The 25,964-nt window shown below is 45.0% G+C and overlaps 1 protein-coding gene across 1 annotated transcript in view; it reads right to left on the reverse strand.

The window, feature by feature from the left end:
* The window catches only part of LOC146185744 (venom allergen 3-like), a 38,480-nt gene that overhangs the window by 6,720 nt on the left and 5,796 nt on the right, over positions 1 to 25,964 (reverse strand). The window contains exons 2-3 of the mRNA XM_084606674.1: positions 16,883 to 17,092; positions 11,434 to 11,555 (exon numbers count right to left, since the gene is read on the reverse strand). Of these exons, the coding sequence (XP_084462800.1) occupies positions 11,434 to 11,555; positions 16,883 to 17,060 (300 nt within the window). The 5' untranslated portion in view covers positions 17,061 to 17,092. The remainder of the gene's footprint in view (positions 1 to 11,433; positions 11,556 to 16,882; positions 17,093 to 25,964) is intronic.

A 25,964-nucleotide genomic window follows, 5' to 3' on the forward strand; every position in this document is an offset into this window, starting at 1 on the left:
TGAAGGAGTATAAGCAACAGCGTTTATGGAGTATATTTTTGATGCCAAAATGGCTAAATATGGTGGACGAATATACGGGCAGCTTGTGTACACAATTGATACTGCCCCAGAAGAAGCGTCTGGATAGTGGATGCATCATTTTGTCATATAGCTTCGAAGGCACATGTTCGCAAAGAGAGGTTCAAGAGTACGTTTCAAGAGACTTGAGTCTGTTTCAAGAGACTTGAGTCCGTTTCAAGAGACTTGAGTCCGTTTTAAGTATTCTAAATGTCGTGACTAACAAATCTTTTCTATCGTTATATACTTTCCTGTTTTACGTGGAGGCCCCAATTAACGGTACTGTCTCGCCAGCACGCGATTTACTAGGTATCGGAAACGGATGTCAGATAAAATCCGCGCGATTCGACTTTACAGCCCTCTCTGTTGCGAAATAATTTGCATGGCCAGTGCGGCAACTTCACTTCCGAACAGTGTATAAACATGATTCGGTGTTTATTGTGTTGCTTCAGCATGAGACTCTGCGCGGCCTCCTCTCGGTGTGGCGCGATTTTTTTTTTTCTACTGCGCTATAACTACGTAGCTATTCTAGAGGATGCTGTCCTCTAATGATTTACCATCCTTATTATCAACTCCCAATGAAACTTTCCGAACGTTTATCCGAACTATAGTTATAAGAAAAGCGAAGTTTGCGAAAAAAAAAAAAAAAAGAAATGTATAGAGGGACCGGTTGGCAGCCCCGTGAAGTCGACGGTATCAGAGACGACGCAGCGACACTGTATACACAGTGTAAACTTGGCTGGTGATTACACGTTGCCACTTCAGAGCTTAGATACCAGCAACAACAACATGAACAGGCTCCCTGAGAGCATTGCCTGCTCTTAACGTGGTTACTGGCAAGAACCGCTGCTTTCGAGCTGGGAACGAGTTGGCCGATAATCGTGCACTGGAGGTTCGCGGACGCCCGTGTGGCAGCTGATGTAGGTTACCGATTGCGAGGGTGAAAGTCCACACGAAACCGGTTTCCTCGAGACATGAACCGCTTGCCCCGAAGTACTCGGTGCACCCAAGGCACCGGTCGGTGTGGGGCGCCCTAGGCGAGGACGGAAAAACGGTATACACCTCTCCGCCTGATAGAGTGGACGTGGTATGCCCGTCAGGCACTTGTCCCTATGCTCGAAATAAAAATTGTCCTCGACAGAAGGTTGCGTGTTACTGCGCCCAGACTACCTTTGTGTATGCATAGTTTCGGGTTGCATAACTCTACGCATGCGCGCGTTTTCTCACTGCTCTGAGTTGCACTTGGCCGATGGGGTTAGTTTCAAGGAAGAAAGAAGGTTGTTTCGCGTTTTTGAAAATCGTTGTCCCGTTTCCTTGTCTCCTCTAAAATCGCAGTGACGAAGTAGCAGCATCAGATTTCGCAGCTGGCCTAGTCTGCCGTTTCAGTGGCGTCACATATTCTCTGTCTTGTATTTCCGTCTTAGTTAAGTTGAATTCTTGTGCCAACAGTTTCTGTCACTGCTTCTGACAACAGGCTACTGTCACACTACTGTGGCTTATCATATTGAGATGACAAGGGAAAGGGAGTGACGGGCTCTTTAGACGTACATATGAAGGACGGTTAACATGCACGGCTATCACAAATACGTTATAAAGCATACGTGAAACCATGGTCTCATGCAATTTAAATTATCATGCTGCATTATGATTTTCCTCCTTCTGTCGCATGGGCAGGATAGTTCCGATTGACGTTTATAGGAAAATATACGCGTTTTCGGTCGCCAAGCACCGAGAGAAGACAGAAAATTAACTAAAGACAATAAAGCAGAGGTTCATTAATTTATTGCCGCGAACTATTGAAAACTTAAATTTTTGCTGCATTTTACAAATACTGCGTTTGCGTTAGGTGAAACTTTTTTTATGGATTCACCGATGCAGCAAGCCTTTCGTAATGAGACACGGTCAAGGTCGGCGTTACGGCCGAACAACCCCTTTAGAACCCCGCGCGGACGTATCCGAACCCAGGGTGTATGTCAGTCGTCCTTCTTGACACCAGTCCAAGAAAACAAGACTGACGGCTCGCGCAACTCCAGGGCCGATGCCAAGAGCGTGAATAAACCTCGTGCGCTGCGTATATTTAGCGTGCATTCCCCGCGCCTGTTTAGCGTTTTTATTTTATATTTAGCGGCCACGACAGGTTCCTGCCTACTTTCCCTGCTCTTAGAGAGTGCATGTCGCAGCCCGCCCGGCGAATGAAGGCATATTTGCTTTTTTTCTTGTGCGGATATTACGGCCCTGAAAGAGCCTTCCGGGCTGCAGCGAGCCGCAGCGCGTCGACAGGGCTGCCTGCTGCGCCTTTCTTTCTTGCTATACACACCTGTCATCCACACCTGCTGAGCCATAGACAACTGCGCTCGGCGCCAAGAAAGACGGCGAGCTAACTGCGTCTCGCGGTGCCACTTTGACGTTGCGTACGCATACGCCGATATGTCGGAGCGGGTTAAAGACCTGCAGCTGCATACTGGGTTAGTGTACAGGACATGAGCCACCGTCGTACAGCTTTATGACGTACTACTTGCGTAGCGTGCGTTGCGCTCGGGCAGCTGAGTGTACTTGACATCTTCGTCATAGTGCACTTGTGTAAACTTGACATCAATGCGTATTCTTTCGTATTTTACGTGGATGCACCAACTAACGGTACTGTCGAGCAAGCACGCGGTTTACTAGGTAAAGTGGTTTTCTACGCGTGATGCGTCAGGGCGCACTTGACGTCAGCGTGCATTTACTCTTAGGATGATTAGGATGATAGACAGACAATGTTATTGGTGAGAACACGTACGCAATGGGCTCAGCTTGATTTTTGTTTGGTGGCTCACAATTCAGATCGACCGGACACGCGCGATAACGTTCTTTAATAAACGTGTATTCGCTATTTTCAGGCTTCATGTTAAGCAATGTGGTTTGCGTTTAATGTTTGCCAGTCTCTCTCAGTCAGAGAGTAGACTGAGACACGGTCATTCTATTTTATCAAATGAAGTAACCCAGAATGTGCACTGGTTCTGTTATGGCGTGGGAAACTCATTCGCCTCTCCGCCCGAAGCTGGAGATATTCGTAAACAACTTGCCACGCGAACTGGTAATCACGGAAGTTGTGTCAGGCGCGGTTGCCACCGCAGAGGAGGCTAGCGGCGCGCTGCGCATTCCGTATCTCAATGACCGGTCAGTCAGGAAGAACACGCGTCAATGTACGCCATAGAATCTAGGCGGCCTTGTAACGCTTGCAAATCGAGCAGAAGGCGACTGGCGCCACCTGGTTTAGGATGGCACGAACTCTTTCCTAGCTACGAAGAGCGGCAGTTTCAAGACGTTGAACGTCGTATATTCTGGCGCCCGACAGAAACTGTGCGAGCTAGAGTGCAACAAAGGAAAAGATAGGGCTGAAACCAAATGAACGAGTGTACCATGACGAATCTGTGGAAAACCGACCACATGATGCCGAGAGAATTAAGCAAGTGTTTTGGAAACACTTTTGACCAAAATAATCCACGAATTTCATGAATGTCGACTTCATATACAGATAGGCAGACAGATATGAAAAGGGTAACGTGTAATGCGTACCAGTCATGGTAAAATTATGTGTCGTTGGAGAGTCGGAGTGCTGGCGTTCATGGGCAGCTAAGGAGAATTTTCGTACGTCGCATCTCTTTAACCAGGCGAAGAATTGACATCAATGAAAACCAGTTAATAAATGTAATTGCTCAAGCTTACAGTTGAAATGTTGTATAGCACTAGAGAAAATGATAAATGGTATTATTTTGCAAAAGGCTCTGGTGCGGACCATTTTCTATTTACAAAACACACTTTTCATTTTCTACATGGCCATCGAATTCTAGTCTAAGATCAACGTGTTCGCAGCGCTTGTGCTTCTTTCATAACAATATATATTTCCATTTTTTCTTTTTTTTTTTTTTTTTTTTTTACCTGGCCATGTGGTGCAGTGGTTAGGGCGCTCGACTTCTGTACCCAAGGACATGGAATCGAATCCAGGTCGCGGCCACCACTTTTCAGTGGAACCGAAAAGCAAGGAGTCCGTGTGCTGTACGATGTGTGTGCACGTTAAAACACCCCAGGTGATCGAAATTTTCGGAGCCCTCCACTGCGGCGTCTCTCGTAGCCTGAGTCGCTTTGAGACGTTAAACCCATAAACGAAACGATATTTTTTTTGTTTACCTGCGTTTTGAAATAAAAGAGAGCTTTAAAAAGAATATTGCCTCTTTTAGTTAGCTCCACTCAGAATCTCAGTTCATGCAGTTCGAATTTAGCTGTAGGTTTGCGCGCATATTTTGTGATTGGCATGTTTATGTGCCAATTGAGATTCCTTTAGCGGCATTCAAGAACGGACAATTTGTAGTTGCCTCACACAATGGCTGTCTTTTTTCTTTTTTTTTTTATATATATATCAATACCGACGCTCACGGGACACTTCGTATGTGCTGAATACGTTATATACTGAAATATACGTCAAGAAACAAAATAAGAAATGGAAAGCTTGAACTAAAGTTGGTTTCTTCGTAAAGGCCTATAGGTCACGGTCGGGCAGGAAATCTGAGCTATGAGCTTCTTTTCCTTAATCCCCATGGACTTTGATTCTTTTCTAAAGATGCGTGAACTGCATGAACGAAAAACAGGAAAATGTATACATAGGTAGTTTCCTCTCACTCTCTTCGCAGCTGGTCAGTTCTGTTCGTTCGTTCTTTTTTTTTTTTTTTGCTTTTTCGAAACATTTCGCTGGCTAGGCTAAGGGTGTCGTGGAAGATTCATCCACTGTGTGTGGAAGAAATGAATATTCCCCTCGAGTACACCTGCTGCATGCTTGAACGATATTCCCGTCAGCAGTGGTGGTATTTGTCCGTAAGAATCAAGTTGCTATGACATAGTTCCAAGCTAACAGGCTGAGGGGCAAGAATACGCGGAAAAAAGGACGAACCCGAAGAGTGATGCTACGTTGTAGCATTCTGCGTTATCTCTCGCACATGTGAGCTCACAACATAATTCGATATAATCAGTCCTTTTTAATTATTGGATAAATAAGGAAGTATTGTGATAAAATCGTTCCATATCACAAGAGGCATAATTTTATACTGCATTGTCGAGGAAAGGACTGGTGCATATATGTAATTGGGGTGTGTCCAGATAAGAACGGTAATAGAGGTCCATGACCATTTTTTGTTTTAAATAAAAAGTTTATACGTGGTGGGCAAATGTCTCGATATAAAGGAATAAACTTTAGTTTTGCAACATACGGCATAGTTTTCATGAAAAAAAAAAAAAAAAACGTATATCACTAGATGTGGAAAACGTCGTTTTTGCCATTTTTGCCATTTCAAAAAATTGCAGGTATGGAGATCTGCTGTTTGCGCTCTAAAATTTTGTCAACCGTTATTTTTTACTCACTAAATCTATGCCGCTTTTACTTTTCTAAGAACTGTCAGAAACTTTTGTTGTTGTCGCAATTGACATAGCAAAAAATCGCAAAATTTGCATCTAGGGCGACGCGCTGCAAAAATGTTAATTTTAACCTTACTTAGGCGTAATGCCTTTTGTTGTTTGTACTAAAACTATATTTTACTTCATTATGCAGCTTATGTTCCTAAATTCAGAGAAACGTTGGAGCTCTAGACCGCTTGGAGTGTTCTATACAACGCATCAAAATCTCCCGAAACTCTAAAACAGCAAACAACGGGCAACTTTAATTGATTTGAGAAAACAAGAAAGCATCTCAAATTTATATTAAAATCCCACTAAAGTATCTTTAGTACACAAAAATATTACGGACTAAAAAAGTGTTGCATATGTCCAAAACCTTCTCAACGCTTACAACTTGGTTTTCCGCTTGTCGACAGAGTTGAAGATAGCTTAAAACGGAATAAATTCGCTATTTCTGGCAATTTCATGGGTGAACGCAAGTGGCGTTTGATCTGAACCAATTTGAAAAAAAAAAAAAAAAAAAACTTTTTCTCTATCCTGTAATTTCATTCTACTGTGAGGTGCATTGATATTCAAATCAGTTCTTTGTTATATTATTTCATTTCTCGGTTATGACAGAAATTAACAATAGTCGTCTTTGAAGACATTTATCTAATATGCACTTAGGTACAACCATAAGCAAAACGCTCTGCAGCATGATAGATTTTATGGAATTTTATATTTATTTATGGCAGAAGCATGAGCCGGGATGGCAAGTATTCTTGTCGACAGAGCTATCTAGCCCCGAGAAAAAGCGAGCCAACACGGAGTGAACCTGCCGTCCACCTAAACTCCCGGTTACGCTTTGCAGGTTTTTAACACGTTTTTTTTTTTTTTTTTTTTTTTTTTTTATCACGCGTTTTATGCCTTTAGCACGTCTTTTGTTCGTGTTCTACAGCGACCATTGTTCAAGAGACCCCTTCCGCTGGCCCTTTCCACTTACGAAGCCATTTTGGCTCATCCCCTGCAGTCAGTTACAAACTCTGTGTGCGCAGTCCCCTGGCTCGCGCATCTTTACGTTCGCGTTTCGAAGCGTACTTTGTTCGCGTCTGTGTAGCGGGTATAAATAGTCGTAAGGAAGGGCATTGTGGGAGAGTTAAAGTGCTCTCAGAACTTGGACCGTAAAGCAAAGGAAGAGATTAAGGAAGGGCAAGAAGACGGAGATGATGAAACAAAAACAATCAACGTTTTCGCTTGTTTTCACTGAGTTTCATGACCTGTGTAGAATAGCGCGAATTATTAAATACTTGACCTCTATGAACGAAATGCCGATTATGAAATTACAGCTCGAAACCAGCATTTTGGGCAGTGTTTCCGTGCTCGACAGTATACAGATTGCAGAATTTCTCTGAACTGTGAAAGCTTTACATGATAGAAGGGTTGCAGTCTGTTTTGTTAATCGTGGTATATTATTAAGTTCTATTTCTTTAGAATAGTTCTTCGTTTCTCTTTTGATCTTCTTACTTATGGGTCTTCATTCGCTTACATTATCAATTCGACACAGGAAATGGGCGACCGCAGCCGCTAAACGACGTCCTTTATTCTTTTTTCATAACACGCCGTTTTCCTAACATATCGCGCTTGCGTGATAGAAGCGCTGAAGAGTAACGTGGATTTACAAATTTTCTCCTGCTTTTAGCTCATTTCCTTTGGCGGTATTTATTGTACAGACAGTCTCCGCGCCGTGCAAATGACTTGCGAAAGTCGTGCTTCATTGCGCTTTGCAGAAGGCGACTTCATCACGAGCGCCCTGTTTTATGAGCATTTGAACGTGGAAATATGTTAGCGATCACTCTGACATGATGCTTAAAATTCATGCTGCTTCTCGCAATGCGCTATTTTGCGGTCTGTGATTAGCACGCAATGCTGCAATTATTGAGCCTCGCTCTATAACTACTCGTTTCTCCAGAACCGAGATGACACGCCCTGAATGCTGCACGTAAAGAAGACGGTTTGAGCTGTGTCTTCTTCTTGATGTATTTCTTTTTGGTATAGGCTTATCGCGCTTATTTCGCATGCTAGCAAGGTGATGTTGAAAATCCTCCAAGGTAGGCTGCAGCAGTATGTGGATCGGGAGCTTCCGGACGTGCAAGCTGGGTTTCGCAAGGGCAGAGGAACTAGAGACCAAATTGCCAACCTTCGCTGGATCATGGAAAAAGCAAGAGAGTTCCAGAAACCCATCTACTTCTGCTTTATTGATTATGCGAAAGCGTTTGACTGCGTAGATCACAGCAGATTGTGGCATGCTCTCCAAGAGATGGGAGTTCCAATTCACCTCATCTGTCTCCTCGGGAACCTGTATGAAGGGCAAGAGGCCACAGTCAGAACTGGGCATGCATCTTACTGATTGGTTTCCGATTGAGAAAGGAGTGAGGCAAGGCTGAATACTGTCGCCCTGCCTATTTAACCTATATGCAGAGTGCATCATGAGAAAGGCCGGTCTGGACGAGTCTTCAGCTGGAGTGAAGATTGCTGGAAAACGTATCAACAACCTTAGCTATGCGGATGATACCACTTTAATGGCAGAAAGTGAAGTGGAACTCAAGAGGCTTCTGATGCGCGTACAAGAAGAGAGTGAGAAGTTTGGGCTTAAACTGAACATTAAAAAGACAAAGATCATGGCGTCTTGCCCTATCAAGTCTTGGAGCATCAAGGGACAAGAAGTGGAAGCGGTGACATATTTTCTCTTCTTGGGCTCCAATATTACCTCGGAAGGAGACTGCAGCCATGAAATTAGGAGAGGCCTGCTTCTGGGAGAGACAGCAATGGTTAGCCTTGACCGCCTAGTAAAGAGCAGAGACATTAGTCTGCCAACCAAGATCCGTATAACTCGTGCTATGGTCTTTCCAGTTGTGATGTATGGATGCGAGAGTTGGACTGTGAAAAAGGCTGACCGCCGAAGAATTGACGCGTTTGAATTGTGGTACTGGCGAAGACTTGAGAGTTCCTTGGACTGCCAGAAGATCAAAAAGTCGATATTGTCGACCATAAACTCTGACTGCTCATTGGAGGGTCAAATTCTAAAGTTAAAGCTCAGCTACTTTGGTCATCTGATGAGAAGAGAAGAGTCGCTGGAGAAAGATTTGATGTTGGGAAAGGTTGAGGGTCGCCGGAGAAGGGGTAGGCAGCGAACGCGATGGTTAGATGGCATCCTCGAGGCACTGCAGATGAAGTTATGTGATGTTAGGAAGATAGTGAGAGACCGGAAAGCGTAGCGTGACATGGTCCATAGGGTCACGAAGAGTCGGACACGACTGAACGACTGAACTGGTGGTAAAGATAGCGACGTTGTGATATGCCATCTTTTCGTCTTTGATGAATGTCCCTCCATCAACTTTCTCCAGCGTTGGCGTTAGTTTTCAAATAAAAGTTACAATCGTCGCTAAGCTCAAACTATGTACACGACCTCTTTTTTTTTGTGATCTCTAAAGCTATTTCTGCTTGAATGTAACTCGAGTTGAGTGTACAGCTATCTATCTTCAAACATGCCAACAGGCGGGAGCGTATTTATCAAATCAAATCAAATCAAATCAAATCAAATCAAATCAAATTTTATTTTCCTTTGCACAAAGTACAAGGATGGAGCAGCCGCAAAAAGCTACTGCTACCAGCAGCTTGACGAGGCGACTGCCCCCTCTCATGACAGCAGCAGAGGCATAATATGGAACAATCCACTATCAAAATAACAAAATCAGAGTTACAAATGTACTGTATTATGAATAACTCTTGAAGGGATATTATTAATATTAGCATCATCATCATCATCATCACTATCATCATCATCATCATCATCATGATCATGATGATGATCACCGCCATTATTTTGCAGAACGAATTTCTAGAGCTTTCTTTACTGGAAACAAAAAGGGTGGAGGGGGGCAAATTGTTCTTCCCAGAGAAAATTTGTCCGTCCTTGCCCGCATGCAGCCAATGGGCTCAAGTTTAGGTAGTGAATTCACATCTTTGCTGTGTTTAACCGGGTGTAAATTATGTGCACCAGTGTGGAGAATGATAACAATGCTCGAGTGAAAATGCCGGCCACCTTGGAAGCTGCAGTAAGTTCGCGAAACAGGCTCTGCATACTGAAGACGTAAATCATTGGGAGAAGAGCCAACTGCTGACTTACATGCACATCTTCTCAATATGATATATTCGTCGCGGTTTATAAAGCACCCAGATCGCGTCCCTGGCTCCTTGACGGATGCACAGCTCATATGTCGCTGACCCCGTGATCGTCAACCGGTTCGCAAGCTCTTCGCCTGCCGCCTTTTTGCAACTATGACGGTGGCGAAAATGCTCTAGTGGCGCCGACACCTCACTGACGTCTTTTACCCCATCCTGCATAGACTTCCTCTAATTTAACGCGTTTTCCTCTCTCAGTTGATGAGACCTGCGTTTTCTATGCGTTACAAATGCCGATGGCTCCTGCATATAGCCTTCAATGCGATCGGCATCAGTATTCTCGAAACACTGCCTATGTTGCACTGTGCGTCGTGTGCCACAGTAGTTGAAATGCACGATGCAAGGGACATATCTTAGTTGCTTTCATTTGTTTCCTTGCTGCCCACTTTTATGGGTTTCTGACTCAGGTATTCGCGTAGACTTGCCGTGTGGTTTCGTGTGACATGCGATGCACGTGTGTGTACTCAGTATCCTCAAAACCGTGCAGTACAGTTGAAACTATAGAACCCTCTTCTGCCGATCAGTGACAGTATTCCCAAAGCAGTTCGAAGGTTATCATTTTTTTTTTCTGAATAGCAGATCAAACGCCTTAACCAATCACGACTGTCAGGTAGCCAACACATCGAGGTTTTCATGGCAAACTTGTGCTGAGTGATTGGCTGTTATCTATTTAGACTTCCGCAGCACTGCATGGCTATAAAGAAACAGACGAAACGCAGTTCGCAAACGCATACTGTCCGTTTCTTATAGGGTTCGGCGCAACACGTGGCCAGAATAGAGTTCGATGTTGGAATGAATGATAGAAATAATAAAAATAATAAAAAAAATCGCGCGTGACGTGATTTACAAGGCTCAGATACTCGCCAAACATATTTTCTTTCCATTTGTTTCGAGACTTAGCCAGCGTTTTTCCTCGTAGCGCAACTCATGACTGATGTCGCCTGCCGGTTCATTGATCGAACGCTTTTAATTTTCCACCAGGCGCGTGGAAACTCCGACGTTGGAGTCGGTCGATCTTCGCTCTGTGCCCGAGTGCGCGTGGCTAAGAGCGGAGAGAGGGAGAAAGTATAATGGGCGATGTAAACATGTGGTGTTCGCTGACAAATTAGTCTTGCACCACACACGAGGAACTCGAGAAGCGTTGGCGTGTATGCATATATGGCAACGAAACAAGTCGAACGAGGAGCGTTTCACGAAAAGGATGGGATCTTCCAAAGAATGACCTCTGTTCTTTCAGCCACGCTCGCTGTTGCCGGAAGGCTGTGTGAAATCGAAAAGACGGCCTCCGGCAAGAGGAGCACACGTGTGTTTTAGGTTGCCGTACTTACGCATATATAGACAGCACTTTTTATAAGAAAATAAAAGAATGGGAGCTTTTATTTGAAGTATGTGCCTAATACGCGTGGAGGACTTCATAATGTGGTGAATTAATTTTTACCAAATTTTAACTACTAGACTGTAAGCGATGTATTTTATGCGAGTAAATTTAGCATCACACGTGTACGTGTCGTTAAAATAAGGACGTGTTATTCGATCACTCATCTTGTTTCGAGAGTTCGGAAGCGTTTGAAAGCGATGACGCGGCAGTACGGATCCAAAAATTGACTTCTTGTTGGCTGGGGCTGAGTAGCTTTCTTTCAAAGGATTCCTTATATCTAAGAACGTGCGCGCTTTACTTCGTGTGACGCAGTCACTGCTATTAGAGACATTACTCGTGTCATAACTCACCAGCGCCCTCATGTTAGCGGCGGGAGGAAGACCGCTCTGGTAGCCTCCTGCGACCCACGCCCTAAGCTGGTTGTGTAGGTCCACGATGTGGACCTGTTGCGCCCTGGTGACTCCGCCCGAACCTGCAACAAAGAAGGATTATGCATAAACTTCTCTTAGCGCGACGCGCATACTGCAGGACGATACGTTCAGGCATGGTCTCACGCTCCTCGGGGGGCAGCGTTGCTATCGGCAACCTGCCTTTCTCCTTGAAGGCGTGAAAGCGAAAGACAGCTTCCACCCGTGGCATTCAAAGCGGAATCGTGATCGTTCGAGGTCCGCGGGAGCGCGTATGCAGCTTGTACATTTCCCCCCTTTACGGTGCACCGAAGGGCGCACACCCTCTTCTCTTTCCATATATGCGACCACCGCTGCGGGAAAGTCGTGCCTCTATGCGAACTATACCGTTGCTGCTCTTCGACGTTGGCCGTGTAATAAGTTCGCACGGCAGAGAATCTCCGTATAGTATGCGGGGCTGCAATAAATCGACTGACCATTCCACCCTTCCCTGCACAAACCTGCCAGTACTATAAGCGCCCCCTATACCCTTCGTAACTGTTCACTACTTATCGGTCGACCCCACAGGTCTACGTCTAAATCGATCAGTCATCCTTCAACATATACCAGCCCTTGTCATCAAGAACCATCTTCCCATGTTTGCTTTTCAGGTCGTGCTTCTCCATTTTATCTGTGATCCTGAAGTTCAACTGACTGGTATCATTAAAACTAATGGCTTTAGATAATGTCGTTTCAAGCGTAATATTTATGTGAAAGGGGCCATAAAAAGGAACTAGAGAAAACATTGATGTGAATATACGTAACCTAATATAACTTAATATACCTTATATACACTTTATATACACATTATATACTTTGTATCAGTCAGTTAGTCAGTTAAGTCGTTCAGTCGTGTCCGACTCTTCGTGACCCTATGGACCATGTCACGCCACGCTTTCCGGTCTCTCACTATCTTCCTAACATCACATAACTTCATCTGCAGCGCCTCGAGAATATCATACGTAACCTTATATTACAAACACATGGTACTGTTGATGCCTACAGCAAGCAATGTGAAATCTTATTTATCACAGTGTTATAATTGCATGATTGGCTCCCCCCACCCCTCATTTTTTATGGGAAGTGTACAGATGTGTCGGGCCCTTAGCATTAATTTCCTGAAATCATCGCGAATGCAGAGAGGGCAACTTTACTGGTGAAACATGCAGACGGAACGAAAGCTGTCAATTTGTCAGCGGTATTTTACACTGTAATGGAATGGCAAGTATGCAACTGAATATCATAGATAGATCACCTAGCTCAGAATGATAAAGTGTGGTACACTTCGTTCTCCATTGCTGGTAATTAAGTTGATCTACTGACGTCGCTAAATTGAACTAGACTTGTAGCTTCAGTACAACCGCAGTGCTGGATCCTCACCATGTTGCTTCACTATTAGCTTAATACGCACATTTGTATTGATGTATTTGAAATTTCGTCTCTCAGCAAATGTACAATATTTGTAGCACCCTATCTGCTGGGGCGTCTAGGCAGTTTTACCATATTTCGAGGTGATCGAAATCTTTTCTACCTCACAGCTTTCGTATTAGCAGCTGCAAGAGATTTGCAGATTCTCGCCATTGTAAACGTGCGCTGGCAGAGGCCGGTACGCTCAGGGCGCGTCCCTCAAAGAGCAGAGAGCAGATCGGCTGTGACGTCGACTGGAGCGGCAACCCATGCAGGCTGGGCAGGACCCACACGCGTGCTCCCTTCAAGGAAGATCGTGACGAACCTTCCGGAAAGAACAGTTTCTATTTTCTTTACTCGATTTTTTCTTCCTTCTCCCATGCGATGTGGCTTCGTGAAGGTACGATGTTAACTGCCCGTCTGTGCGCTGACTTCCGTCGTGACTGGAGCTGTACGTAGAGCCTATTCAGGGCTTCCCCCAAACGTAGACGCGTCTGTGGCGAGATCCAGTCACGAAGACCGCAGCGCAATGGTATACGCACGGTCAGAAGGTGTGCTGTGGTCTTGATATTTTGGATCACCTCGAGGTGTCGCTTAACTGCATGTCATTATTGGGAACGTAAACATGTGTCACGCGAAAAGACTTTGCCGCGCTGTTTAGAGCCCATAACAACTACGTATTTAAAAGAACAAAATGCCGTTAAATTTTCGCCATCCGCTGGTGCGAAAATGTAAAATAGGCATGTGTATCTCGTGCTTGCTTATTCTACCTTAGTTTTCTGATTTCCTTTACTGCCTTCTCTGGCTTCACTTGTGAAAAACGTTTCGCTGATTACGATTTGATATGTCCCCCGTTGGCTGCAAACTTCACCGTGCCTCTTTCCTCTTTTGTGTTTAATGCTTTTTTATTGGCGGTGCGGTTGGCTGTTGATTTTTCCCACCTCGCCCTCCCCTTCCACTCTTATCTCTTTTTATAATTTCTTTTGAGTCGCTAGATCATTACAGCCTGTGATCGAAGCTGTAACATTATATTCGTTTAATGTTCGGACAATGAAACCAACAAGTTAAGAGCCAGGGAAGGAATATAATTAAGCTTAAGTGTAATAAGCGGGCCGTATACCGACAGAATAACCCAGAACTCTAAACGTGTGCAAAAAATTTTGGGGACATTTAAGCTCCGTTTTTAGGGGAATACGCAACAGTGTAATGGATTAGGCCCCCGCCTCTCCTTCCGGACCCTAGTTTGCATGCATGCCAATTCACTAACCTATTAATTTGTGCCTCAACTATCTCCAACGTACTCATTACCATGTAGTCGTCTGCTACCACATTATGTTCAAGGCCACCCTAAATAGATACAGCGCCCTGCTCTAGCCAAGCAGTACGAACGTTCCTGCGTAGCCTAGGGTTCAGTTCAATTCTGTATCAGTTACCTAATTCATTGCGATTGATTAAGATCCTCAATTAGGGAAGTCGTACTTGATATAAGCTATTCAACGATATACGAGTTATTGACGTAACCAAAAGTTCAATTAGTAATCAGAAATAATTAATTAATGGTAATTAATTACGACACGAGACTCACCACTAAGAAGCCTAAGTCTCAATTTGGCCTTGATCGAGCTCTAAAGTCATCCTGCCGTCTCCAAGCGGTCCCTAGGTTTGCACCTGGAGTAGTAGAGCTATAGCTCTATGAGGTAAAGACGGGAATTGCGTCGCGGAATTGCTATTTTGGCTTCCACTTATTAATAAAAATAGCCCATATTTTTATGCTTTATTTTCGCCTTCAGTTATATGTCAATGCAAAAAGAACGGTCCTAGCACAAAGCCCACACTTATGTCTAAACAGTGACTCAAAGTGCATACGTCGGTCCTCAAACCGAATACACTCAAAACAAACTGCACGTATCTCCACTTTCCAGCGACGTACACGGCAGCACTTTACTCTTTCATGCCGCGGCCAATATCGACGTCGTCGATGCGCGCTGAGCATTACCGCTATTTTCCTAGACGATAGGCGAATGTTTGCACAACAAATAGGCCCTCACGCATCGTTCAGTTGCTTTTGGCAACCGCGTCAAACACGAGAGACCGCGCTGGGAGCCCAAGTGGGCGGTCTCGGGCCGGTTTGCGCTGCCCCGTGGTCGTTTGGCACGTCGGTGTTCGGAGTGGACAAATGCCGTACCGGCAGACATTCGGGCAGAAGCGCAGCGCCTAGACCGGGCATCACTTCGTTGAACCTAACGGCCCCGGGTAACCTTCGATTGAGTCTCGCGGTGATGCAATCGCCCGAGGGCCGGACACGTCACTGACTCTTTGTGAGCCTTTCTCTGAGAGCTTATTCCAGAAGGGGGCGGTCCCTCGATGCCGCTTTCTTTCGTATTAACGTTTACTGCTGCCAGCGGCGCTGACAAGGTTGAAAAACGCGTTGGAAGGAAGGAGAGGGCTGAGACTCCGCAGCGCCGATAGTTGCATGTGTTGTGGCTCTTGTTTTGGTTTCGGAGTTGAAGGACGTGCAGTGCTGTCACGAAACTAACCGCGCATTTGGCGTTGCTTCTTGCATCTTGAATAATTCCTCGCGCTATTTTTGGCCTGGGTAAGCGGTTATGGGCCGTGAGAGCGGCGTTCATGTTGTTTTTAGTTCAGTGCCCACATGATTGGGTATCGCGTGCACTGCAAATTCAACAATGACTCTGTATAAAGCTATGTACGATACTTACATTGCCCGCAATGTATACTCCGGAAGCTCACGCCGTGTTACTGGTTAGTGGTTAGAAACGGTTTGAATAAAGTGTGGGGAGGAGATTGACGTATAGCATTGCAAATAGGGCATTTTGACGCAGCGAGCTGTCTGCGCCCCAAACGCGTGCTAAGATAACTGCCTGTGCAAAGCGGGGAACGCTAAAAAACTGCGAATAACATCCTTCAGAACTGCATATATAATGTCCTTTGCATCATTTAACATTTCTTGCACCAGCGCTAGCAACACGAGCGGTCACCACAATGAACAGCCTCATTCTCGTCGTTCTCGTGATCGCGGAGATGTTACCTAAACGTTTCAGAAATGAAGTCAATTAGGCGGTTACTATTTTCCTCCTAACAGCGGGCGCTCTGAACTCATCCTTGTATGCTGCGCTTACGGTGAATATTTAGAAGGCGTCTTCGGCTATGCCCCAGACAGTGTTAAGCGTAGGTCACGGGCTAAACCTAACTGTCCTACAATGAAAGAGAAAAGGAACCCTTTTCTAACAAATTCGCACCATAACACTGTTTTGTGATCTATGCCGGCTCAGTGCGGTTTTATGGCGATCACTGCCGCCTACAATGGCATCTGACACGCCTGCCTTTCACACTACAGCCGTATGCAGCTCATAAACGAATTGGTAAATGCTCCTCGAATGATATCTGGACCTCCAGGCAATGGAGTTAGCCTATACTGTATCCTTCAGTTCAGTTCAGTTCAGTCATTCAGTCGTGTCCTACTCTTCGTGACCCTATGGACCATGTCACGCCACGCTTTCCGGTCTCTCGCTATCTTCCTAACATCACATAACTTCATCTGCAGTGCCTCGAGGATGCCATCTAACCATCGCGTTCGCTGCCTACCCCTTCTCCGGCGACCCTCAACCTTTCCCAACATCAAATCTTTCTTCAGCGACTCGTCTCTTCTCATCAGATGACCAAAGTAGCTGAGCTTTAACTTTAGAATTTGACCCTCCAATGAGCAGTCAGGGTTTATGGTCGACAATATCGACTGATTTGATCTTCTGGCAGTCCAAGGAACTCTCAAGAATCTTCGCCTTACGTCGTGGTAAAAACTTCGCATTTGCCCGCTCCTTGCGAAGTCAATGTATAGCAGTTGCTAGGCCGCTTACTGTGACGTCATGGCACTAGGTTGGCGCCGTTGTTTGGAGGGCGCCCTAGCCTATAGCGCAATAACACTTACGGAGCAGCTGCTTTCCGGGGCAGGCCAGTGGCCTGTAACGGCACACGCTGTGTCGGGGGTCATTGTAAGGGCAAGTCTGCGGTAGCACCGCGGTCAGCAGCTGCGGCAGCACTCCATTCACCACCAGCGATAGCACCAGCATCCAGCTGGGTACATGGCGCAATCGACGCAGGTCCATGGGGTCGCTTGGCGGGAGAAGCTCTGTGAGTTCTGCGTGGAAAGAAAAAAGCACAACGTTCTTTTTACTATCATAGTTCTGAAAATTGGCACGAAGAACGGTTTTTTTATTTTGTATACATGCAGACTTGTGCTATTTCGCTGAGCATAGGCTGAGCCCCCAGACTGCACATCCATCTGAAGCCATCAGAGCTGGTGTCAGCATATCACGACCTTGTTTACACAACTGCTAACGTGCACAAGAGGATCTTGATTGAAATGCGCCTGACTTGACCGCGTTGATCTCTATTCTTAGTCAGCCGAATGATGCGTGTACTGCCTAAATAACGAACTTGTGCTCACTGCATGCTTTTGTTGTCGTGACAACAGCCTGCACAGATGTCAAGTCTCCGCAGTGTTTCTAGTAAGAAATATAAAGGCATGAGTGAACCGTCTGTTTCACACATGAAATTTATACCAACTCGGCTCCTCCTTTACCGATTCTAGTTGTATTACAGTGTTACAGATAGTTTTAGTGACACCGATGCTCTATGAAATCTTCAGCACTAGACGTTGTTAACAGGGCCACAAAATGAAAATCTTTGTGCAAACGCACAAAGAAACGCTACAGTTTAGAACATAGAACTATTCCATGCAGTCAGAATGATCGTGCACCGAAGGACATGAAAACGCTGATTACTTCGTCTCCAGCGCTATCGCTCCTGGTGGTATAAGAAAGTGTATGTCAAAATAACGCAGACCTTGAAGAAGGATGGACAGTTAGGTGAGCCGATTCGCGTTCAATTTCTTAATACAGCGCTCGAGACGAAAGAGTAGTGAAAGAAACCCTTCTCGCATTCCTTCTTCCACTTGCCTTTAGCGTCGAGAGCTGTTTTAACTTTACGCAAGACAGCAACTGTTGGCGACTTGCCGCTTCACCAGCGGTATTCGTTCCTGATATCGGCGTACTGGGAGGCTGGTACTACACCTATAACCAGAAAGCAGCTGGAGGCTAGCTGACAAGCTTTAGCCTGTACTCCGGGATTGAGCCCGTTCTGTATTAAGCGACGCCGAGAACCACGTGACCGACCATGGGCTTCTGTTTTAAAGGACCGCTGCACCCTTTCGCGCACGGTCGGAGCCATGAATTACTTCCAATTTAAATGCTCCGTCCAAACTTTCGGCAAAAAAAAAAGAAAAAAAAAAAAGAAGAAAGAAAGCAAGTTGCCTGGGCGGTTTCCTCTTTATTATGAGATAAAACGCTTCTTAAAGGTGTTTAGACGCGTGGTCTGTATTTTCATTCTAGAATCAGTACTCAACAAGGCAACACGAAAAAAAAAAAAATCACGTGCAGGTTTCACTGCGCGTCCAGCGTTGCTCTATTAACTATAATGTATTCAAAGTTCCGCGTATTTGATTTGACGCCAAGAGAGAGAAGGAATTTCTTCATATGCATATCAGATTGGATAGGTTTATCTATGCGGAATCCTTCGGATATCAAAGTGCCTTGAGGTTTACACCCCTGGTATATAGCCTATCTGGTCCGTAAACGATATATTTTAGGCCATGTTACCGGTCACCTGGCTTATGGAAGCTCTCATTGCAATCATGCGAAGTGCAACAGTGTGTGACCAGTTTTAGCTCACACGTATAAAACGCACGAGAAATGAACCAATTTTGACCCGGGCTGCCAAGGTTGCCACAAAAAGCATCGGGTGGGTAAAGACCAGACTCGTTGAAGGAGATAGCCATACTCTAAAATGATATACATTACCCCGAAAACGTTATTCACGATCACGCAGTGACAGGAGATGTCACGGCATATTTTCTTCCGTAGAACGTATATAGCACCACGCAGGCTTATCGTAAGAGGAAAGTGCATTATGAGGATTTGCGTAATGTTCTTAATTGTGAGACATGGCACTACATTTATGGCGCAAGCTCTTTTGAGAACGAGAGAAAAGGCGCAGCTCTTCTGAGAGCACGCAAGCCGCACGTTCGAGCTTCCGGTATAGCACTTGGCAATACTCTCAAGCCGCGTGCTTGCCCACACAGCAACCGTACGGTAACGCAAGATTTGGTCGTCGGCTAAGCAATATTCATTAGGTGATCTTCATCGACATACATGCACAAAGCTTCGCAACGTTTAGGCCATACGGTTGTTCAATGAGCTCCTTTTTTTTTTTTATGTCCGTTCCGACTGCTATACTAAATTACACAGCTACATGAGAGCCCGTTTGCAATGCGCTATTTTATTTGCAGCTTGTACACGAATGTGCCCGTGAACAGAATTCTGACCGCTAATTACCGTGGTGGCAGTACAGATGTTTCTATTTTCAAGCTCCGTGCTTTAGTGGGTGCGTCACTTGCGCAAGTGCACGACAGACATCGTCATTTGTAACGCAAAGGTCGCACGACGTTTCTGTTGCATGGTGTACAGGTGTAAGTGCTCGGGCTCCGCCTGACGACAGGATGACGTCAATATGCTGGTTGGCTGCTGGCTAATCCTCAAACTCTCGCAAAGCGGGCGCGACCCGTGTAGAGTTGCACGTGTGGGCCGCGGAAGCAGATCGAACACGTATCTCACACATAGGGCTGTTTGCACTTCTACCGCGTGACCTCTAGGGTGCCTGCCTCGCCTCTCTAATGAGTTAGTCGGTGATCGCTCAATGTCGTAGAATGTGAGCGTCCTGGTGATCTATAGGCGCCCGGGTGAATCTTGAAAGTTAAAAAACAAGCACGTACCGCACGGCCGTTGCGAAAACGCGGGGCTCAAGGAAATAAACAATGAGAAATCAGAGACGAAAACATCAAAAAGCAGGAGGAAAGCAGAAGGCGAATCGTGGAGCATCTTTAGCTTATGAAATTCCCCCCTCAAGTAATCGGGATGATTCCTTAGGTAAGATTATGTAGCCCATGGTTGCGTATAGTCAAGCTTCTAAAGCTCTTATAGAAACTCCTCGCGCGGTTGCAGATCTTCGTTTATGGTTGCTGCTCTTCCTATTCCACTTGAATGCTTTTAAAATGCAAGCGATATATATGCAAGCGATAATTATGCGAGCGATAAATCCTTCCTCGAGAATCACAAGGCAGAAAAATGTCTAGGCTACTGCTGCCGCTACTCTGATCATTCTTACAGTTTCGTGGCACAGAAGCCCGTCAGCTGCTTTGGAATGAAAAAGGAACCAGAAGAAATATGCTTGCGAACATATTTGTTTGCGTGTCATGAGTGAAGTGTGAATTCGAGTTTGCTGCAAACCTGTGTTAATTTACATTACATCATCAGCCTAACCGTTCGTATACCAACAACGGGGGGTAGCATAAATGAACGGAAAAGTCTGACTTCGTAGTTTAAAAAACACGTTTGTTTTATGAGATTTGCTATGTATCAAATTTTTAGGCAAAGTAAACTACATGAATTTCTTACTGCTGATTCGTCTTAACAGGTAATCAGATGGCAGACAGGTACACGTGTCCTTACGCTGTGTAACAGTAAGAAGGTCATTTTGAAATGTGTTCCACTGAGTGTGCGAATTCACACAATAAATTAAATAGCCACGAATGACTCCCTTAACGAAGTGCCCTATGCTTAGGTTTCTTGTTGGTGGGGTTCGAAATTAAAGAAAAGTTTAAGTTCACTGCTGCATGGTGTATGGCACTGTTGCTGCCTTACGCAAAGGATATCCTGATAGAAACGTGTGCTATTTATTTTGTATGGAAATATAAGCGCCTAACACTCAAGGTAAAAGTTTGACCTCCTGCATTGAAAAAAATAATAAGAAACCTACTACAGCTACGTATGGCGCATAGCCCATCTGTCACACTCATAAGTAACGCTCTCAGACGGCCGTCACGTGCGCGCGAGTAAGCGCAATGTGAAGTCTACAAATGCGCAATAAGATTTGGGAAAATTTTATTACTTTTATTTAAGATATGTGTTAGCAGTGACAATTCGATGGCTTTCATGTGCTAAGGAATTTTTATTTCAAGTATTGTGAGAAGATGGCGTTCAAGTCGATATGTTTATCACGTATGTTTGTCTCTTACTATCAAATTCACTATACGTTTAAGGCATGTCTAAATGTTCGAGAATATGGCGGACTCTACAACACCTCAGTTTCTTTCTAATTTTTTAGCAGAAATTGTTTTCCATTGAATTTTTTCTCTATTCTTGTCCTGGGTCATTGTGTGTTGTTAGATTTGTCCTAAACTGAATTTTCTCCAGTAAAGAGAAGTGATGAAGTGCATTAGGCGGAATGCTCTTTTAGGGGTGCTTGTCAGGGTGTAGTGCCCATGAAGCAAACGACCAACAGCAGGCGCTTGTTAAATGCTTGATTGGAAGATCTATGCCCTTGGAAAAAGAAACAAAAAGCGTCCGTGATCAATGACACGATAATGTACCTCCAAACCCCCACAACCCACAACCTCGCGTACTGTCTACTGTCCGCCCGCTAGCCGGAGAGGTGGAAACGGGCACGGACACAAGAAAGACCTGTTCGCGTTGACTGTTTGACCTCGTTAACCTGTGTTAGGTATGTTGGGTTTTGAGGCCCACTGACGCACCTGAGGCCATTACGCGTCAAACTGCTTCAGCCCTTAGTGTGCACCTGGGCACAGCGGCCTTCCCTTTGTAATCGAGTGGCACCAGCAATTGACTTTTGCTACGAGAGGTCAGTGCTGAGTCTCACGTTCTAGTAATTGGCCCGTTTATCACTCTCCGCTTCTGTAATTGTTTCTTAAACGCGTTGCTCAGCAAACGATGAATAAGTTGGCGCATAATAGTGCGCAATTAGTAGTATACCTGGATAAGGAAGGGTGATTGTCATCAGCTGTTTACTGAGATTTTGCTAACTTTTTTCGCACTCCCGAAATAAGTTTTTATCTTTTATTTATGACTTCCTTAATTAGTTGCTGTGTTTTGGAGTGAAGCACAATTGCGTTTTAAAATATTAAAAAAAAAGAACTTTACAAATTTGAAAAGCAAACTTTCACAATAATTGTCAGCGGCCATCGTAACGCACCTGCACAGGCAGCTTTCTGATGTTTGCGTTCCGTTATCGTGTAAACACACAGTATTGGTAGAGCGGCTGCCAATCCAAGCCCATGTTCGGAATGTAGTGTGACACCCACATCTATGACATATAAATTCATTACCACTTGTACACTCAGAAAACACTTACAAAGTGAGGAGGTTTAATGATCATTTTGAGGGAGGATTCATGGCGCACAAAGTATACCTTCTTGAAGCTTCTTTATACTTGTGATTATGCCCGAGTTGTGCACTGGTGTATTGTATGTTTCTTTGTAGCATTGCACACGTGTTTCGTTTTTGCCCACCACTGCGTGTTTTCGTTTTTTAAGCCGTGAAATGTAAATGAAAATGTCGACCCCCCCCCCCTTTTTTTTTTGTTGCTGCCAAAATTATTTCATTTTTACATTATATGGATAATGACCAGTTTTGCAAAGTGGCACACAACCTTATTCAAGTCATACTAACCATTTATTAGTTGCGATGCGGACAACTCTCGGGCAAATACGCGTGGTTTGATAATACAATAACAAAATGGGGACAAATTAACTTTTGATCTGGTGTATCGCTTGGCTGGTGCTTTCTTTAGCACTAAGATGGAAGACTGGTTGAAAAAAGAGGGGAAAGCTCAGTCTTTTGTTGAGTTATTTTGCTAGAGGCTTAAGTCCGCAAGTGGAGCGCCCGCGAATGAAAAAAATTCCTGCCTATAGAAATAAAGCCGCTTTCTGCATACTTCTTATTGAGGCTTAGGGGCGTGGGTTCAGTATCCCACCATAGCGACCGCATTGCATTACCGCAAATCAAGACAACGCCAGCGGGTATACCAAGATTTCGGTTCTGACTGATGAAGTGCAGCCGGCCAGCCCGTCTAAGTTCAAGATCCGTGGTGCAGTGTTGCGACTTTATTTTATATCTTGTTTGTTCGTGGGAATCACGCACGGTGTTATTCATGTCAATTGTCACTATCCAATTGATTCATCATCCGCACGTTTCCGTTTTCGCTAACACTCGCAATCAGTGGCGAGGGGCCCAATTAATTGTTGCACAACACCTAAGCTGACAGTTTGACGACAGTGAAGGTCACGAATCGGATTCGCTACGTTCATATTTCTGCTATTCTTTTTGTGTTTTGTTTGTTTTGGCCAGTGTTCTCGTGGGCAGTTCGAATCCGTATTTAGAGGGCGGATTTCGGAGCTAGTGCCGTGCACGAGTGTGCCAACGTAAGAGCGAATCGCGCTAATCTCTTGGACTCGTACCAGCGTGCTCTTTAAGGCCAAGGATTCCGCGATGAGGTCTGCGGAAAAGGCGCCTTGTCAAAACGAGTGTGTCAGTGTAAATGACTGCCTGTACTCGCGCAGAACCTCACATTGCAGCGGCCCGGAAAGGTGGCAATAAAGGCGAAGGTGCACGTCTTCGCCGACGATGAATCGCTGTTGAGTATTTCTGCCAAGAAAGATTGATTTTTTCAAAGGTACCCGTGAGCTTTTTTTTTCTTTTCTTTTCTTTTTTTCTTTTTTTTTACGTGTTTTGAAATTTAGCACAGGGGCGTTTTGTTCTTTCCATTCTGCTCTATCTCGAAACGCGACCTCCGCTGCCAGAATCGAACTCGCGACCAGCTGCTCGATAGTTAAATGCCATAGCCACATATATTCACTGTGGAGACTAAAAAAATATTAAACTGGAGCAATAGAAGCTCTTAGTGAAGAAAGCATCGGCTGCCTCACATTTGCACTGATCTAACTAACACTAACGTCAGGGAGTCGCTTGGGAGTGTGAGTCAAACCTTTGGACATTGCGCTCGCTTTCCACTTAGTTTTGATCTTGAAAAAAAAAAATTCTCGATGGTTAAGGTAATGGACGAGGAACGAATGAGAAAAAGTCACTAAAGGTTATCAAAGACCGAATGCATAATAACACTATTGGCGAGAATATTTTGCATTATAGGCAGCGTGATTGGTCACTCAGGGGATCCTTTCGTGTACGACCCGCGAGGATACCATGCATACTAATCACACAGTTCCCCTGGCAGCTTTCGGCCGTTGCCGCATCGTGCATTACGATTAGGCCGTCTCAGTGGTCTGCGCGTCCCCGTCCAGCGCAAGCTGTGTGTATGCAAGTGCATATAACCACACCTATGCAGTCCTGGATAGAAGTCGCTTAATAGTGTCACGCTTGCAAACTACTCTTCCTTAGCATTCGTGCGTAGACCACATTATTTATGAACCCACTTCCGTTTCGGCAGTGACAAAACTTTTTTTCTTTTTTTGGTGCGGGGGATGGCAGTGAAAAAAAGAAAGGGGGGGGGGGGGATCGGGCTGTACTCTGAGATCGTGGCACACTTCCTCGTCTTCTTGGTATTCAGGCCCAGTAAAGACAATCGCCATCGGCGACAGGTTTTTCGAATGCGAGCCGTGCTCATGCGCGCTGTCTCCACCAGCGGTCAGTATTCTGATCGCGGCGCCTATCACTGCTACATATATGTAACGCATTGTGCGTCACACTCTCGGCTTCGCTGTAACGCCGACTTAAGAAGCTCCTGCAGGATGGCAAGAAGCGATAAGAGGACAGAGTGTCGCTGAGGGCAAAGCATAACCTTTCACTGCAGCCGCGACAAGGACCGACGACATCACGCCATATACGCCGAAGTCACCGCGACTAATCAGGATTCTGCGGTAGACGCGAAGAACACGGTTTTGTGATGGTTGCTTAGCGCGCGGAAGCGCAGAGAGCTCAATGCAGTCGCTTTTTTTTTTTTTTTTTTTTTTTGGTGCTTCGCTATACCTCTTATAACGCCAGTCGCTCCCAGCCAGTTTATTGTCTTTCTTTTTGTTCGGTGCCATGCTGCTCACTGTCAACATCGCGCTGCGGCTGCTACCATGGTTGGCGGTACGTACAGTACGCATACGGGGTGAACAAAGTTAAGTCTGATAAATTATAGCTGCGAGAACGCGGCATATTTAAGGCGTGGGCATGTTGCAAGAACGTCAACACAAATTTTGCTAGCAGGCTTTTGTATTTCTGTATTTGATATGTCTATACATTTCCACATGTTACCTCCTCGCAGATGCAGGTATACTATATGCAAAATGTTTCGTCAGTAGCGTTACATAGGCTTTCAATGCCGACACGTAAAAGTTGAAACAGACTTGCTATAAACATTGCTTACTGACATGTTAAGACATGGTAGCTCGAGAAAACGTATCGTGTAGAGAAGGGCCTCAGTTTCGTGGTTCGAAAGCGGTTTTTGCCGGCATGAGAAACGGCTCTCGTTATCGACAAGGACTCTCTCACGCGTGCGATACGACTACATAATATTCCCTTCAGCGAACGCTGTGAATGAAGTCGGCGATATTTATTTCACTGGCATGAAGGCAAACCTTTCCTTCTTCGCGATAAGTGAATGCGCAAAGACTTCAGAAACAGTGATGAAGCAATACTGAACAAGAAGCAAATTGGAGCAGAGAGAAGAAACTGCACCTCATGACAGCTGTGCAACAGGAAAAGAATGCACCATGTAGAATAACTGCGAGATATGTTGTTAACGATTCAGTGTAACCACGCAAGTGCTGAAGGTCTCAACGTGTCCGCATCACTGCATTTTTTCATGAACTAGTTCGCAACGCATGAGAAGTGAGAGGAAAAATTTGAGTCTTCCCTTTTTATGTGACGCAAGTGCACTTCTCTTTCCTGCTCGACAGGTGAGCACCAATAAAAAAAGGAAGGTGTATAAAACGATACTTGAAAAAGCAGGCCCCCATGTCGTCTGCATGGTGAAGTCGGCAGTTAAACTTTGTAGCATAATATTAAGCTGCTTTATAAACGTCCAATTGACACTTCTATTTCACACAGTGTTCGCCGTCTTACCGGTGTATCTGGTTTCATAGCCGGTGTTAAAGA

Source organism: Amblyomma maculatum, chromosome 6 (genome assembly GCF_055883805.1).
Source record: "Amblyomma maculatum isolate TAMU_Amacu chromosome 6, ASM5588380v1, whole genome shotgun sequence".
NCBI classification, from domain to species: Eukaryota; Metazoa; Arthropoda; class Arachnida; order Ixodida; family Ixodidae; genus Amblyomma; species Amblyomma maculatum.